Source organism: Marmota monax, unplaced genomic scaffold, assembly GCF_021218885.2.
Source record: "Marmota monax isolate L192 unplaced genomic scaffold, Marmota_monax_Labrador192_F-V1.1 WCK01_AAM20220418_F8-fsc00013, whole genome shotgun sequence".
Lineage (NCBI taxonomy): Eukaryota > Metazoa > Chordata > Mammalia > Rodentia > Sciuridae > Marmota > Marmota monax.
This window is the reverse complement of record NW_026692202.1, coordinates 21,151,302-21,166,890: the sequence shown is the minus strand read 5'-3', so window position 1 is coordinate 21,166,890 and position 15,589 is coordinate 21,151,302. Positions and strand designations below refer to the sequence as shown.

Genomic DNA, 15,589 nt, shown 5'->3' with positions numbered 1-15,589 from the left:
TAAAGAAGTATCAATAAACTTAGAGTACACATCCCACCTTTCTATTTGAACGGCTTCATTTCCATTGTCCTTGCTCACATTACCTTTTGATCTCTAAAGTAGAGAAGCAAGCAATGTACATGCCCAGGCAACCAACCCCGGTAACTTGGGCAGAGCTTGTGGTAACATGGGAGGAGGCTGAGCTCTCCAGACTTTTTTTGCAGTGAACTCCTCCTCACACCAAAAAAGTCCCTGTCTTTATTCCATTTCTTCCCTGCAAACATATTTTCTAGATTCCATGTCAGGCTCAGATCTCAAAACCTTAAGCCTCTTTAACCACATATCATTTTTAAAAACCAGGGTTACCTGCATTTATGAAGGCTAGAGGTTTTCATGTTAAATGGTAAAGTACATGATTGTAAGTTCTTAAGTCCAGCAGTGATCTGTGGTATGAACTAAAGAAAGAGAGAAACCACAAAGTTCATCATCTTTCTGTTTTCCAAAACAGACTTTAAGATAAAGATTATGAGCACTATTGGTGACATGGTCTGGAGACTACATAATAACCCGAATAACCTTCGCTGTGCATATTGTAAGGAGACATTTTATTCTGAGGTTGTCAAGACATGGAAGACATGAATAATTGGTTTTAGTTAAAATTGCATTTTATAGTGACTTTCTGTTAAGAAATTCCAAAGGGAATAGAATGATTTCTGAGCTATCTTTACAAAGCAGTGTTGAAAATCTTGTTCTAAAATTGTCAGAACAATTTTTTTTTCATAGAATAATCATACTCTGGTGAAGTCAAGTAAAGATATCAATGGCACCCAAATAACATTGTAAAACAATTTTTATTCTAGAGCAATGCACATATGTTAAAGTATCAAATTCAAAGAGTATATTATGGATTTAAAAATAGAAAAGTAAAAAGTTCTAGTCTTAAAAACAAATGATAGTGATTTTTCTTTCTTACATTATTTGATCCACTGTAATAGCCTAGTACATAGGTTTTATTATCCTAGAGATGTGCTACTATAAGCAAATTGTGTCATATTTATAGTTACATCATACTGTTCTGGTATAAAAAGGTCTAACAGTATGGAAATTTACAAAGTATTTCAGTGTTTTATGGTTAAAGAAAAGTGTAAAATGATTACCAAGTGAGAGTATTCTTTTTCTGTGACTTCCCATGCTCCCTATCAGTGTTCTGTTGTCTGTGGTACTTGCCTTCCCCCATGACTAAAGACTTAAGTAGGTTATCTTCCAGTAGGATTTGTGCTTAACTTAGAGATCACTTAAATGATGGCTTTTCCTCCTCTCCCCTGGCCCACTTATATCCAAGGACTCCTAAACTGATGAATCCTGAACTCTGGACCTTCTCAGGTCAGGTTTTCTCTTCTCTTTGGGGGTGCCTCTGTGTGCCCCATATAGCTGCTACAGTACAGTCCCTCTCTATAAAGGTTGAGTATAAAAGTGAGTGGAGCCTTGACGGCCAATTGGAGATCACCAGTGTCTTGTCAGCTTGGAGGCCACTATAGTTGTCAAAAGGGACACATTTTTATTGTTCAGTTCATTCTGCATGAATTGTAGTAAGGTTGTTACAGAAAAATAGAAAACTAATATAGAGATTCTTTTCTGATCTAAACTCTTGAAAGAATGCTCTTGGTTGTATTTCTCTAGACTAATTTGCAATTAACTAACTGAAAAACAACTTGTGTATAGACATAAGAGATCCCTACCACAGAATAATGAGTCCTCTATGTAGCATTTACATCTGAGAGCATACTGAAACAGTCTTTAATTTCAAATAATATCAAGGCTAACACCCTTGGTTTTCCAAGCTACTTTAGGTCTTGTTTAGTAGGGATACTTGTTTTCTTTATTTAATTCTCTTATGTACAGCAAAGTAGCTTTGCTTCAGGTTGCTGGGGTGTGCCTATGCCCAAGCCTGCATCACGATTCTGGAGTAGAAGAGGGTCCCCTATTTCACCATATTCGACATATCTGAGGTTGTGGCACTCAACACTGAGGAGCTGAACTTTTTAGAATTTTTTTGGAGATAGCACTTTAAATAAAGCACTTAAGAACCAAAAAGCTCAGTTCAGTGAAATTCAACACAATGCACAAACAAGAGGTAAAGACCAAGAAGAAGATGAAGATGGTTTTCTCAGTGGGTTTGGAGATGAAGCAGTCTACAGTGTTGGGACAAGGCTTCAAATCGCACTTCATAAGGTAGGGGACACTAAAGCCCCTATACAACTTATAAAACAAAACAAGGAAGCCAATTTCAAAACCAGTTTTGACAATGAGGCTAATCAAATAGGTGTACCATAGGCCCCCATCCATGGTGCCTGGGCTGTCATAGAGTTTCTTTCCATGCTTTTTTTCTCTCCCCTCACAATAGGCCACATGTAGAACTACTAGGAGAGAGGGCGTGGAGACCATGATCAGCTGTAAAGCCCAAAGTCTGACCTGGGAGACGGGGAAGAAGTAGTCAAAGCACACATTTCCACAGCCAGGCTGTCTAGTGTTGCACTCAAACTCTTTCTGCTCATCCTTCCACACGTGCTTTGCAGCCACTATGTAGACCAGCAACCGAAGGATGAACATAACAGCTAGCCAGATGCGCCCAATCCCAGTTGAATATTTATTTACTCCACTTAGGAGGTCTCTGAGGAACATCCAACTCATGACTTAAGCTCACAAAAAGGCAAGACTCTGTGAAAGAAAACAATTTTATTGTGATTCATGAATTTCTATTCTGTTAATTATTTGAGCAACTTTGGAAGATAAACTCCAAAAGGAGATGACACAACTGATCCATGGACACAACTGAGATCCCATTTGCACTTTAATTTGGAATTTTATTTTATTGCTGTACCCTCACTCAACCCCATTTTCAAACAATACTTCTTGGCAAAAGTCTCTACTATTTCTCTAGAAAAATAGAGGGGTTATATTACTAATCAGAAAAGATCTAGATATGAATCCAAGGGTGAACCTGGTAACTACATATCCTTCCCTTGCCAGATTATTGAATATGTAGTCTCTATTCACTTTCTCTAATTTGTTAGTAACCCTCTCCAATCCTTAAGCACCATTCCCTGTCCTTATATGCTCCTACTTCCTATATTTCACACCCCTGAGCTTGCCTACAATTTGAAAATACAAGGGGAAAATCTCCAATGTGAACTTTTGTGAAACTCCTGCTTCCTTTCTCTCCAGAAAGACTTACACCCACACCCTGTGTAATAGTTTAGATGTGAGATGTCCCCCAAAAGCTCAGACAGTGCAAGAAGGCTTAGAGATGAACTGGTTGGGTTATGAGAGGGATTAAAACTGAGTGGTAACTGAAGGTGGGTAGAGTGTGGTGGGAGGAGTTGTGCCTTTGGGGTATATATTCTATATCTGGTGAGTGGTATGTGTCTGTCTCCCTTCCCCTCAACCCCCCCCCCTTCCTTCCATGATGTGTTGAGCTGTTTCCCTCCACCACCCTGCTCCACCATGATGTACAATCTCACCTCAAGCCCCAAGAAATGGAGTCAGCCATCTGTGGACCTCTGAAATTGTGATTCACCCAAATAGACTTGTTCCTCTAATTGTTCTTGTCAGGTCTTTTGGTCACAGCCATGAAAAAGCTGACTAAAATACCCAACTTACTGTTTCTACCTAGTTTGGAGGGATCAGTCTCCTCCTTGCCTCAAAATAACAATTTCAGCTTTGCATCCCATTCTTATCTGTTCTCTCTGTTGTGTATTATGAGTCTTCAACCTCTCCTGTCCTTCATCTCTCAGCATACAAGTAAGTATGTGCTGTCTTTTTAGTTGAGGGAAGAGGATCTTCATAGCATTATCTGTCAACCTTTCTTTTATCCCTTTTTTCCACCTTTCTCAACAATTACCCTTAAATTCAGTGAGTCTACTTTTTTTGCTCACCATTGTACTTCTCAATTACTACTATCACTTTAAATCTTCTGGATTCTTTGGATGTCATTTAATTTTTTGGTGTTGTGACAATGTCGTTGTTGGTAAAGATGGCACCCTGAGCGCTTCTCTTCCGGGAGCTCAGGGTTGTTGGTAAAGATGGTGCCCAGAGTGTTTCTCTTCTAGGAGCTCAGGTCCATGACGCACTGAATGGTGCGCGAACTCTCACCTCCAATCCCTGTGAATGGCGCGAACTTTGAATGGCACACCTCCAATCCCTGAAGTGGTGCGAACTCTTGGCCAATGAAGAAGTAACAGCCCACTCGCATTGCTCCTCCTCATCCTGCGTTAAGTCCATAAATATCAACACCCTGTTCGTGCTCACTCTTTTACTCTCTTAGTCTCCCCTCTCTTACTCTCTCCCTCTCACTCCCCCCTCCCCTCTCCTCTCTCTCTCTTCCCCCTCTCCTCTCTTCCCCCTCTCCTCTCTTCCCCCTCTTCTCTCTTACTTTACCTCTCTTACTCTCCCCCTCTCTTCCTCTCTCTCTCTCTCCAGTCCTGCTAATAAAATCTCTGACAGGTAAACGGTTGTCTTGGCTTGTTGAGTTTATGGAGCTTTTCCACCGTTTCTTACAGTTGTACTTGTGTTCTTGAAACTCTATTATTCTCTTTCTGTTGTTCTGCCTCCTTTGATTGTTTTAAAAATTCTGTCCCCTTCTGACTATCACCTAGATGGCCCACAGACATTCCAAACTTAATATGTCTACACTGAATTTATTATGTTCCCTGTCCTCTGATTTCATTATCTTGTTGCATGGTATCACCAACACCCAAGCACCCACATCAGAAATTTCATATTTATTCTAGACTCTTCTCCCATGGCCTTATATAAAATTTCTTACCAAGTTCTTATAATTCAGCCTAAACATCTCTCAAGTGCATCTCCAAGTCACTCACCTACACAATCCTTTCATTACTTCCTGTCTCCAGTCTTATCTCCTTGCCTCTCCTCAGTGCTGTTTGGTTCTCTTAAACCTTTCATTAACCTCTCTTAATCTTTTCTCTGTAAAGGCCAATAGGAAAGTGAGGAACCTTGTTTTTCATTTCAGTGACATTGTCTTTCTATCACTGCTTCCATCTTGTCTTATGATTGAACTCCATGGGATGGTCCTGAGTTTTTTTTTATTGGGCCCATCAGATGCTCTGCACTGTGTAGTGCTTTTTGAAGTGATCTGTCACAACCACCTTGAAATATAGGCTTTGTTTTTTTTTGTCTGTTGGTTTTATGGTGGTGGCCATTTTGTTCTTCCAGATGAGAAGGCAGTTTCCGGGAAATGAAGTCACTTCCCAAGGATACAGAGTAAGATACAGAGCAGGGTTCAAGTTCAGTTTCCAATACTCTACAACAGGACTTATCAACAAAGGCACCAGTGACATTTTGGGCTGAATAACTGTTTCAGCAGCTATCCTGTGCATTGTAGGATTGTTTAGCATCATCCTGGCCTCCAGATGACTTGTACCCTCCCTACCATTTATGACAAAACCCTCCATACATTTTTCCAAATGTACCAGGCAGGGGTGGGAGGCAAAATCTCCCTAGTTGGGAATCACTACTTTTAACTTCCTACAGTATCTAGAAGATGTGGGCTGGAGTTCCAGGCCTGCCACTAAATTACCAGGTAAAAATTTTGTTATTTCTCAGGTGAAAACATTTCCTTTTCAAGTCCCATTTCCTATTGCAAAAATTAATTACTTCTTTGTTTTCTCCATAGACTCAGACAAAGGAGTATCACGGAAATGATGCTGTAATGAGATCCAGGGAATTAAGAAAATTGGGATATTGTTCCAATAGCACACCTGTCAGAACTGATCCCGTTATCTCTTACAGAGAGAACTATACAGAGCAAGCCCACATACTAAAGCTGTGAGAAGATGAAGGTTAAGAGCTATTTTCAGACAAAACAAAGATACATGTACACAGTACTCTATTCAACAGAGATTGTATACTTCAATGTCCTTGGTTTTCAGAACACAAACAAAATTACATTAAATAAAAAGTATCCTTAAATCTACCTGAAAGGTTAGTGTCTTTATGAATCGTTAAAACAAAATCCCATAGATTAAAAAGGGGGGACAAATGGTTCCTATGACATATCTTTGGACATTTGTCCATATTACTCAAGGGGATGTTCATGTAATGTTACAAAACATTTGAAAGTACCCTGTTGGACGTTTTAGAGAAGGAAGGAAGGTAAGAATAGATCCAGACTGCATTGTTGAAAAAGAAGCTGTGAGAACCAAGCATGATGACCCATACCTGTAATCCCAGCAACTTGGGGAGCTGAGGCAGGAGGATTGCAAGTTCAAGGCCAGCCTCAGCAATTTAGCAAGACCCTGTCTCAAAAAAATAAAAAGGACTGGGATGTGCCTCAGTTGTAATCTCTAGTACCCAAAAAATGAGTGAATGGATAAATGAAAAGCAGTAAGAAAGCAATTGATCTTTGACTAGAATCAGACATCTGGCACCATCAAATGTCAGGATTATGACTTTCATTGGACAGATAATGCCCATCCTATTTTCAGACATTTTGCTGATGGAAGACAATGGCTTTTCTCATGATAGAGTGGTGCCCTAATATTAGTTGACTTTTAACTGAGGTGATTTAGCATAGTTGGTAAGAGCCTGAGCACAGTGTAATTTATATCTCTTCTTAGAGGAAACCAGGCCTAAAAGGCCAAATATTATGTGATTCTACTTCTATGAAATATCTAGAATAGAAAAATTCCATATAGACAGAAAGTAGAGAGGCAACCAAGAACTGGAAGGAAGGAAAAATAGGGAATTTTTGCTTAACTGGCTACAGTTTCGGTTAGGGGTGATGAAATTTTGGAAATAGTGATGATGGTTGTACAACACTATGAAAATAATGTCACCAAATTATATACTTAAAAGTGATTAAAATGGCAAAATTTTGGCTAAGAGTGTAACTCAGAACACTTGCCTAGCATGCATGAGGCCCTGGTTCAATCTCCAGCACTACAAAGTAGTGGAGGGGGCAAACTTTTATACATTTTAGCTTAATTTAAAAAGCAACAAGAAGAGCTGGATTGTGGCTCAGTGGTACAGCACTTACCTAGCATATGTGAGGCATTGGGTTTGATCCTCAGCACCACATTAAAAATAGTTATTAAAAATTGATGAAAAATAAAAAGCAACAAGTGAATGAGTGAAAGGAAGCATCATTAAAATATAAAGAAATAACAGGAGCCCAAATAACCTAAATATCTAAAGAAAACATTTATTTTGGGAGTAGAAATAGGGATAAAAGAAAGAAAAATTATTAATGCTTACCAATGGATAAGGTTCATTTCATGATTTTCTGCATTACCCATATTTTTTTACAATAAAGGTGTTCAAAATTAAATCTGAAAAAAAAAGACCTAAATGAAGAAAAAAAAAAAGTCAGCCATCACTTTTTCATGTCTTTTCGTGTGTGTGTGACAATTGAAGACAGCTATTTGTAGATTATGTGTTTACACTCCAGCCAATTAATATATATCTGGAAGGTTAACATATAGGAAGATTACATGGTGAATACTTCAGAGTTTTTCTTTCCTATATATGCATGTCAGTGACTAACTTAAGTACCTCTCATCTCTAAGCTCCAGCTGACACCTCCTCATCCAAACTAGGATGTCTAAGAAACTGAAAACATCCAAAAGTGAATTCTTGCCTGTACTTCCTCCACCTTTCATTGCCCCCACCCCCAGTGCTCTTCTTTCTCTTCAATCCGCACCATACAGATATTAAAGCCAGAAACTTGGGAGTTGCTCTTCTCCTTGTCTCTCCCACAAACCTCATATCCAACTGATGTTCAAAGGCAAAATTTTGACTTTTGAGATATGTACCAAAACTTTTTACTTTATTTTGTTTATTTTTATGTGGTGCTGAGGATCGAACCCAGTGCCCCACATGTGCTAGGCAAGCACTCTACCACTGAGCTACAGCCCCAGCCTCCTCCTCATTTTTTAATCTGCATTGTCACCACGTTAATCCAAGCCACCTTCCTCTCTTGCATGAAATGTCATATAACTTTCTGTCTTCCCTTTTCTTATTTTTGATTCTGTTCAGCCCAAAATTATTATTTTATATTATGAATTATTATTCATCCAAAACTAGGTTAATATTTCAAGTGGAGATTTTATAGCCTCATTTCTGTGTTTAGTGACCTCCATAACTTCCCACTTTTAGAAAAAAGTGAAATACTTACCTAGATAACAAAGGTCTGGGAATGAAGATTTTTCTATTTCTTCTACATTATCTTGAACATCTCCAGAGTATACTGGATTCCAGATGTGCTCTCCTTCTTTCAAATTCTCTATTAGATCCTACTTCCACACTTTTCCACCTGCCTGCTTTTATCCCCTTCACCTAAATCAGAAAGACTTCCCATGAGTCCATCAATCTAAATTAGATCTTCCTTAGTATTCTTCATGATATTGGCTTCGTTTTCCTCCATACCATTTATAACATGTAATCACATGCTTCTTTATGTGATTAATTTCTGTACACAACATGTGTTCTTTCAGAAAAGAGACTAGAGGGCTGGGATTGTGGCTCAGTGGCAGAGTGCTTGCCTAGCATATGTGAGGCACTGGGTTCTAGTCTCAGCACCACATATCAATAAATAAAATAAAGGTCCATTGACAACTAAAAAAATAGATATATTTAAAAAAAAGAAGAAGAGACTGGAGTGTTTGAGTAAATAAAAATGTAAGATTCCCAGTAAAATTTGAATTTTAAAAATATGTGTATCTGGAATAATTTTCCAGCATAAGTGTGCCATTCAATATTGGCGATTACTTACACTAAAAAACAAAAACAAAACAACAACAAAAAAAAACCTGTTATCTGAAATTCAAACTTAACTGAGAAATCTGTATTTTACCTGACAGTCCAAGCAAGTGCTTGACTGTTTGTTCACTATTGCATTCTCAGTTCAGCCATTCTTCACCTGTACCCAGCCTTTCTGCTCTCCATTCAAATTAAATGTTCCCCCATTCTCCATTAAGCCCAGGGTCCCTGTTCTGAGGGCTCCTCTTCCCATAACTCCCAGATGGATTTGAAATAAAGATCTTCATGCCTCATTTCTGTAAGAAAAGCAAGTGGGGAGTGTCCTTAACTCCCTCCTAAAATCCATCCATCCTGACTGCTAAAGTGTTATTTTCATTCTGCTGCTGTTCTGCTCAGGAATACATTATAGCTTCTATAATATCTTTGGAATTAATGTCAAATTCTCACTTTGATGTTCGAGGTCCTGTCTAATCTTGATATGTATACCAACATCATTCACCAATTACCCATTTTGGTCTGATGGTTCATCCCCCTGCCCTATCTACCCCTCTGCCCTATCTCAGACACACACATCATTGTGGGCAGCACTTGCTCACGCTGCTTTTTCCTCCTGTCTGCCCTCAAGCCCTCCTTCCAGCCTCAATCTTCCAAATTGTAACTTCTCCCTTTTTGGATTATGTAGCCCCTACCCCTTAGCACATATTTTAATCCTCAATGATATATCATTTTAACCAGTCATGTGCGTGTGTTCTCCCCAAAGTAATTTATTTGTTGCTTGGAGTCAGAGGTCATGTTTTCTCTTTGTTTTATGTTCTCCAAGTGTTTGGCATAACATGGCTGTATAATAAATATTTATTAACTAAATTTAGCTAAAGAAGCAGCAAAGTTGATCCTGAGGTGAAGTATCCAGTCTTTAATTTCTTTGCTCTTTACCATGGAATAAATCACTCACACAATCTTCCCTTAAAGAGGGAATGGATCCTTAGCTCTTCCTGTTAAATACACTAAAAGTTAGAAGATGGCAATATAATGTATTTATAAAGATGGGGATATATCTTGTATTTCTTTGCTATCAGAGCTGATATTTATATTGATGACTAGTAAAGAATTATTTGGTTAATTACTCAAGTAATTTAAATGATGAATTACAGCAATAGATAGTTTTTATTATTATCAATGTTGATTCAAATATTTCATAATTCATTAAAAATATCAAGTGGAATGTTTCTTGGAAATGAAAATAGAGGGTGTGCAGGTGCAATCCTCAGTAGTAATTACTAATGGTTTTATTGCTCCCTTTCACAGCAGATAAGCATCTAATCAGAATGGGAACTTTGGAGTAGAAGAATTGCATAAATACAGAGTTCAAAATCATGATCCCCTGTGTGCTATATATTCAGGAGTAAAAACCGAATGAAAATCTAAAGGAAATAATTTTATCCAGGTCAAATTCTAGTGTCCTAGAAGGAGCTCATATAAGCATAGCATCAGCAGATAGACATAAATGAGTAAATTTATCTGACATACAAGCACCTGGAGCATGGCACATATCAACAATGCAAATGCCATCATCATCATCATCACACTTATCAAACCAGCAAAATCGGAAGGACTTTTCAAAATTCAGCCAAAACACTTCTGCCAATTATTCCAAAGTTCTACTAACTGATAAAGAGAAATTAAGAATACAGTCATGGGCTTTTACAAAATATGTTATTCCAGAGTAAAAGCACAATCAGGCTAAATTAACTCAGAATTTGGTGATGAATACTGTCATGAAATGGATAAGAACTGTAAGGGGGAACAATTAGCCATTCAGAGAAGAAATTTACCCCAAAGAGATCACCTGTCAGTATTTGTGGGGAAACTGGGGAAAAAAAAAAAAACAAGATCCTGTGATAGCAATTAGAGAATAAATGAGTAAAGCAGACAGTGAATGAAAAACAAGTAGCCGAGCATGTGGTCCTGAGATGACATGGCAACCAAGGTTAGAAGAGCAGAGATTTACATGAAGGATCGATGTAGAAACTACATAGATCTTCTCAGTGCATAGTTCTATGCACAGAGGAAAGACTAATGTACAGACAAAATATTCAAGAACCCTTCTGCAACAGGATCCTGGAGTTTCTGGAACAACTGCTATTGCAAACATGCTAAGTGATTGTCACAGCTATTGAGAACTTGTGCAGATCTTTAGGTGAAGAAAATGAATCACAAAAACCATACTGTAAGGGCAAGGAGATCATTCATCTGTTTTTTTCTACATCCTGGATTAAACACCCATAACAATTATTTAACTCTCAAAACTCCAATTTCCTAAGAAACCTTCTGAGTAATTATTTTCTTGCCAAGATTCTTTTTTTTTAAGAGAGAGAGAGAGAGAATTTTTTAATATTTATTTTTTAGTTTTCGGTAGACACAACATCTTTGTTTGTATGTGGTGCTGAGGATGGAACCTGGGCCGCAGGCATACCAGGCAAGTGTGCTACCACTTGAGCCACATCCTCAGCCCTTGCCAAGATTCTTTATGCTTTGCAGGAAGTTTTCTTGAGGCTACATACCAGAGTTCCAGTTACTGGAGAGGAGCTTTGTTTTTTTCTTAAGTGGTACTGGCACTTTTTTTTTTTAAGTGGTACTGGAGATTTAACAGTTGAACCCAGGGATGCTCTAAGCTATACCCCCAGCCACCAGCCCCTTTTTAAATCTTTTAAGAATAAGATTTGAGGGGCTGGGGTTGTGGCTCAGAGGTAGAGCACTCACCTAACATTCATGAGGCACTGGGTTCAATCCTCAGCACCACATAAATATAAAATAAAGATATTGTGTCCACCTATAACTAAAAATAATATATTAAAAAAAGAATAAGATTTGAGACTGGGTCTTGCTAAGTTTCCTAGGCTGTCCTCAAACTTGTCATCCTCCTGCCTCAGTGAGTTGTTGTGTGTGCTATAATGCCCAGCTTGGAGATACACTGTATAAATCAGGTTCACCTGGGCTTGCTTAATGTGAATATGTGTTTCTTAGAGCAGATTCAACTCTAGTTAAACTATTCCCCCAAGTTTTTGAATCTTTGGGAATGAGCACCAGCCCCTGACTGTAGGGACAATCGCTAGCACCCCTGTTAAACTCCCCTTTCATTCTTCTCTTATTACAGGGTGAGTCTTGCCACTCCAGCAGCTTCTCTCCTACACAGGAGCTTCACCTCTTTTTTGGTTCAGTCAATGGCAAGTGAGCTAATCTCAGAGAGGGAGGACAGGCAGGCTGCCCTACTAAGTGCCCTCTCTGTGCTGTGAATGAGCACAATCACTGTCCAAAAGATCCTTGCCCTGCAAGGAGCCAGGAAACTGATTTGTAATTACCAGAAAGTGCTGTTTTGAAACTTGGGTTTGAGGGGCCCCAGATTTCCATTTACCTTATAGATTGCCAATGACAGTCCCCCCAAAAGCCATCAGCCTTCACACTTGGCTCCTTTCACATAAGTAGCAATAATACCATCCTTGAATAGCACTTGTCATTTCAGAAGCACTTCACTACATCTCAGCCCAACCCTCACCGCCATCCTTTGTGGTAAGCAGGTATGTGGTAAGGTGATAAAGAAACAAAAACTTAGAATGATAGGAGATTGATTTAAGACTCCTAGAGTCAGCAGAAGAACACAGGTCCTATATGGCTAGTCTCCAGTTCTCTTTGAAGTGCTGGGTTCTCTAGTTGATCCACAACTCTGTTCTAACTTGCACACAAGTCATTTAACTCTTAAAAGAGTTTTCTGTCAAGGGTTTCTTTCCATATCTATGCTGTCCTGCATGCTTGACGCTTACAAGCTCTGTAACTCCCTATCTAAATACAAGGCATTTTCATTTTGGGAGATTGCTTACTTGGAAAATCCTTAAAGTGATATTTTATAAACAGTGATCTGCAGCCTCCTGAGGGTCTGTTGTTATATTCTCAAGGAGGTTTATATGTGTGTTATTATTTGTATACACATACATAGATATACACACATACAAAAGCAAAAATACTAGATGGTGGGCTCATAACTAAGGACTGCCACAGGATTTCAGCATTTCTGCATTCATGTTTATGAAGATTCAGCAAATTACATAGCCCTCAGGCCAGAGTAGCCTACCTCAAAAAATAAGGTTTTTTTGAGACAGCCATGTCAATTCCTTTATTATTGTCTATCACTGCTTTCATGCTACAACTGCAGAGTTGCGTTGCTACGACACAGTATGGCTCTTACAGTCTGAAGTCTTCACTACCTGGCTCTTTGCACAAAACATTTACATTGTGCTTAAAATCATATTGAAACCAAGTACCAGAATTTTAATTATCTGAGCCTATGAAAAATAACACATGATGGAAAGTATTCAAGATAAAGACAAATGAAGCCATAATAGATTGGTCTGCAGCATGAAGGGATCCTGCTAGTGGTCTAAATGGAGACAAGAGAGAAAAACAAGCTATCATCTGGCCCACAGAACAGGCAAGTCCAGATTCAGAGGATCCAGGCTTTTGTAGACAGTTGTGGATTCCCTTAATGAATAGTGATTTAGTTTCAACAAAACAGTATCATTTCACTAAACTTTTAATTGTACTGGCTTTGTGATGTTTGATTTTTCTCTTGTAAATATATATGCATAAAAGCCATAAGTCTAGGGATTTTACATATGGTTTTAGGTTTTATGCATGTAAATATCAATATACTAAAACAATAAATTGTCAATACTGGTAGTCCATGAAAAACACTGAGTAGAAAGAGCAAGACTCACACAGGCCAACACTACACATACACATCACTTGCAAGGTACTTTAATTCCCTGTATAAATATTGCATTGTCATTTTTAGAGGAGACCCTCCCCCCATTAGGAATATGCTAAGCCTCTCAGACCACATGAAATAGATAGGTCACTGAAAGCCCCTGGACTGTTCCTCTATGCCCTGTTATCCTGCTTATCACATCTGCCCATGTATGCTGTGTTCAGGCCAGAAGTTCTCATAGCCACAACCTATAAAAGCCCTCAAGTCAATCACACATTCCAAATGGGCAACTTTACTTCATGGTCATTTATTCAAAAAGGACATCTTTCACAACACAAAGCTGAATGTCAATATGTTAAGTTTGGTAACAATTAGGAAGTCGTCTTTTACTGAAATTTTCTGGAAAGAAGTAATGACTACCCAATTATAAGAAATGTAATATCCCCATTAAATAGACAAATCTTATCAGAAGGAAAATAAACTTACCTTTTGATACAGATGTGGAGATTTAGAAGCAATCCAGTCAGTTATTCATTTGATATTAAAAAGCATGAATCAATTACACTGTTTCCCTGAGAACAGTGGAGTGCTTTAAGCTCAGGAAAATGGAGTCTAGTGGTTTCCAAGGTAGTGTTAGCCAAACAGGTGTAACCTGATCATTTGTTTTGACTCATAATTTAGATGAGGATTCTTGAGTCCTGCTATTCACAATATATGTTAAAAGAGAATGAAACTGGAAATAAGAATTCAAAGTCGCTCATGTAGTCAGTTCATTGAATATTCTTTATTATAAAACCTTGCCATTATCCAAACAAAGAAGCTAAAACAATGAGAGTATCTCATCTCTCCAAATGATTTTCCAAGGTTTTATCAAAAGTTATCTACAAAAACTCAATAGGTGAAATAACAATTTTAGTTAATCTATCTTTAATGAATTTAGTTTAACTGCATATGTGCTAGTCTTAGAAATTCAGAAAGTAGAAAGACGTAGTTTTTTTGTTAACATTTGTATAAGTGTAAAGCAGACTATTACAGAGGGAAAAACTAAGAATAGAAAGAAAAGTGAAAAGCATTTTCCCAAACACAGGAATCATTGATAACAAATATTTTCTGTGTATATAATGAACAGATATGGGGGGCATTTTATAGTACTTTATCTCTCTCCACCCCCAGTCCCACCCTCTCCTGCCCTGGTTACTGGGGATTAAACCCAGGGCATTCTACCACTGAACTACATGCTCAGTCCTTTTCATTTTATTTTGAGGTGGACTAACTTGCCAAGGCTGGCCTCAAACTTGTGATAATCCTGCCTTGGTCTCTCAAGTAGCTGAAAATATGGGTGTGTATGTCACTGCACCCTGCTAAAATACTTAATCTTTTCCTGGAAATGTTTGTCAAAATCAATTTATCTAAAATTAAAAATATATAAAAAATAAAAGTGACATGATTTCCCCTTAGAACCAGAAGAGCTTAGAAACAGAATTTTACAGTTGGAAATGATATTTTAGATGTCAAGAAATTTAATGCCTTCATTAAAGAAAAAAAAAAAAAAAACATACACACAACCACAGAGAAAGTGGCTTGCTTTATGTCTCAGGCCAGTATAGAAAAGAGCTGTGGGCTAGGCGGGGTGGTGTATGCCTGTAATCCCAGGGGCTTGGGAGGCTGAAGCAGGAGATTCAGGAGTTGAAATCCAGCCTCAGCAACTTATTTAACCACTTCTTTCTGATTTTAGTTTGTTTGTTTTGAGGTGCTTGGTAGATTTCATTTTGATATTTGCCTCTTCGGTATGAGAATGTGGCCCTACAAGATAATCAGGAAGAGAAGAGCCAGAGGCAGAATGAGGCAGTATAAGACAGCGCCTTAAATAAATATTATTTATTTAATATTTAAAATATTAAGGGGTAGGGATGTGGCTCAGTGGTTAAGCACCCCTGGGTTCAACCCCAGTACCAAAAAAAGAAAAAGAAGAAGAAGAAAGAAAAGAGCAGGGATGCTCTTTACTCTGCTATTCACATCATAGACGTGAGTTTCAGTGCAGGTTCTGGTGGCTCCTTATGTTCACAACCTTTA

General features: G+C 38.2%; 1 protein-coding gene across 1 annotated transcript; it reads right to left on the bottom strand.

Annotated features, from left to right (window-relative positions):
- Positions 1-811: 811 nt before the first annotated feature.
- Gjb7 (gap junction protein beta 7) lies at positions 812-14,120 on the bottom strand. The gene is made up of 4 exons (XM_046432420.2): positions 14,003-14,120; positions 8,174-8,334; positions 7,255-7,343; positions 812-2,697 (listed from the first exon to the last, which is right to left on the bottom strand). The coding sequence occupies exon 4, from the start codon at positions 2,668-2,670 to the stop codon at positions 2,047-2,049; it is 624 nt and encodes a 207-aa protein (XP_046288376.1). The 5' UTR covers positions 2,671-2,697; positions 7,255-7,343; positions 8,174-8,334; positions 14,003-14,120; the 3' UTR covers positions 812-2,046.
- Between the last annotated feature and the right edge of the window lie 1,469 nt (positions 14,121-15,589).

What these genes read in the sequence shown, in the direction of transcription:
- Gjb7 (XM_046432420.2), bottom strand. Translation starts at nt 2,670, where the DNA reads ATGAGTTGGATGTTCCTCAGAGACCTCCTAAGTGGAGTAAATAAATAT.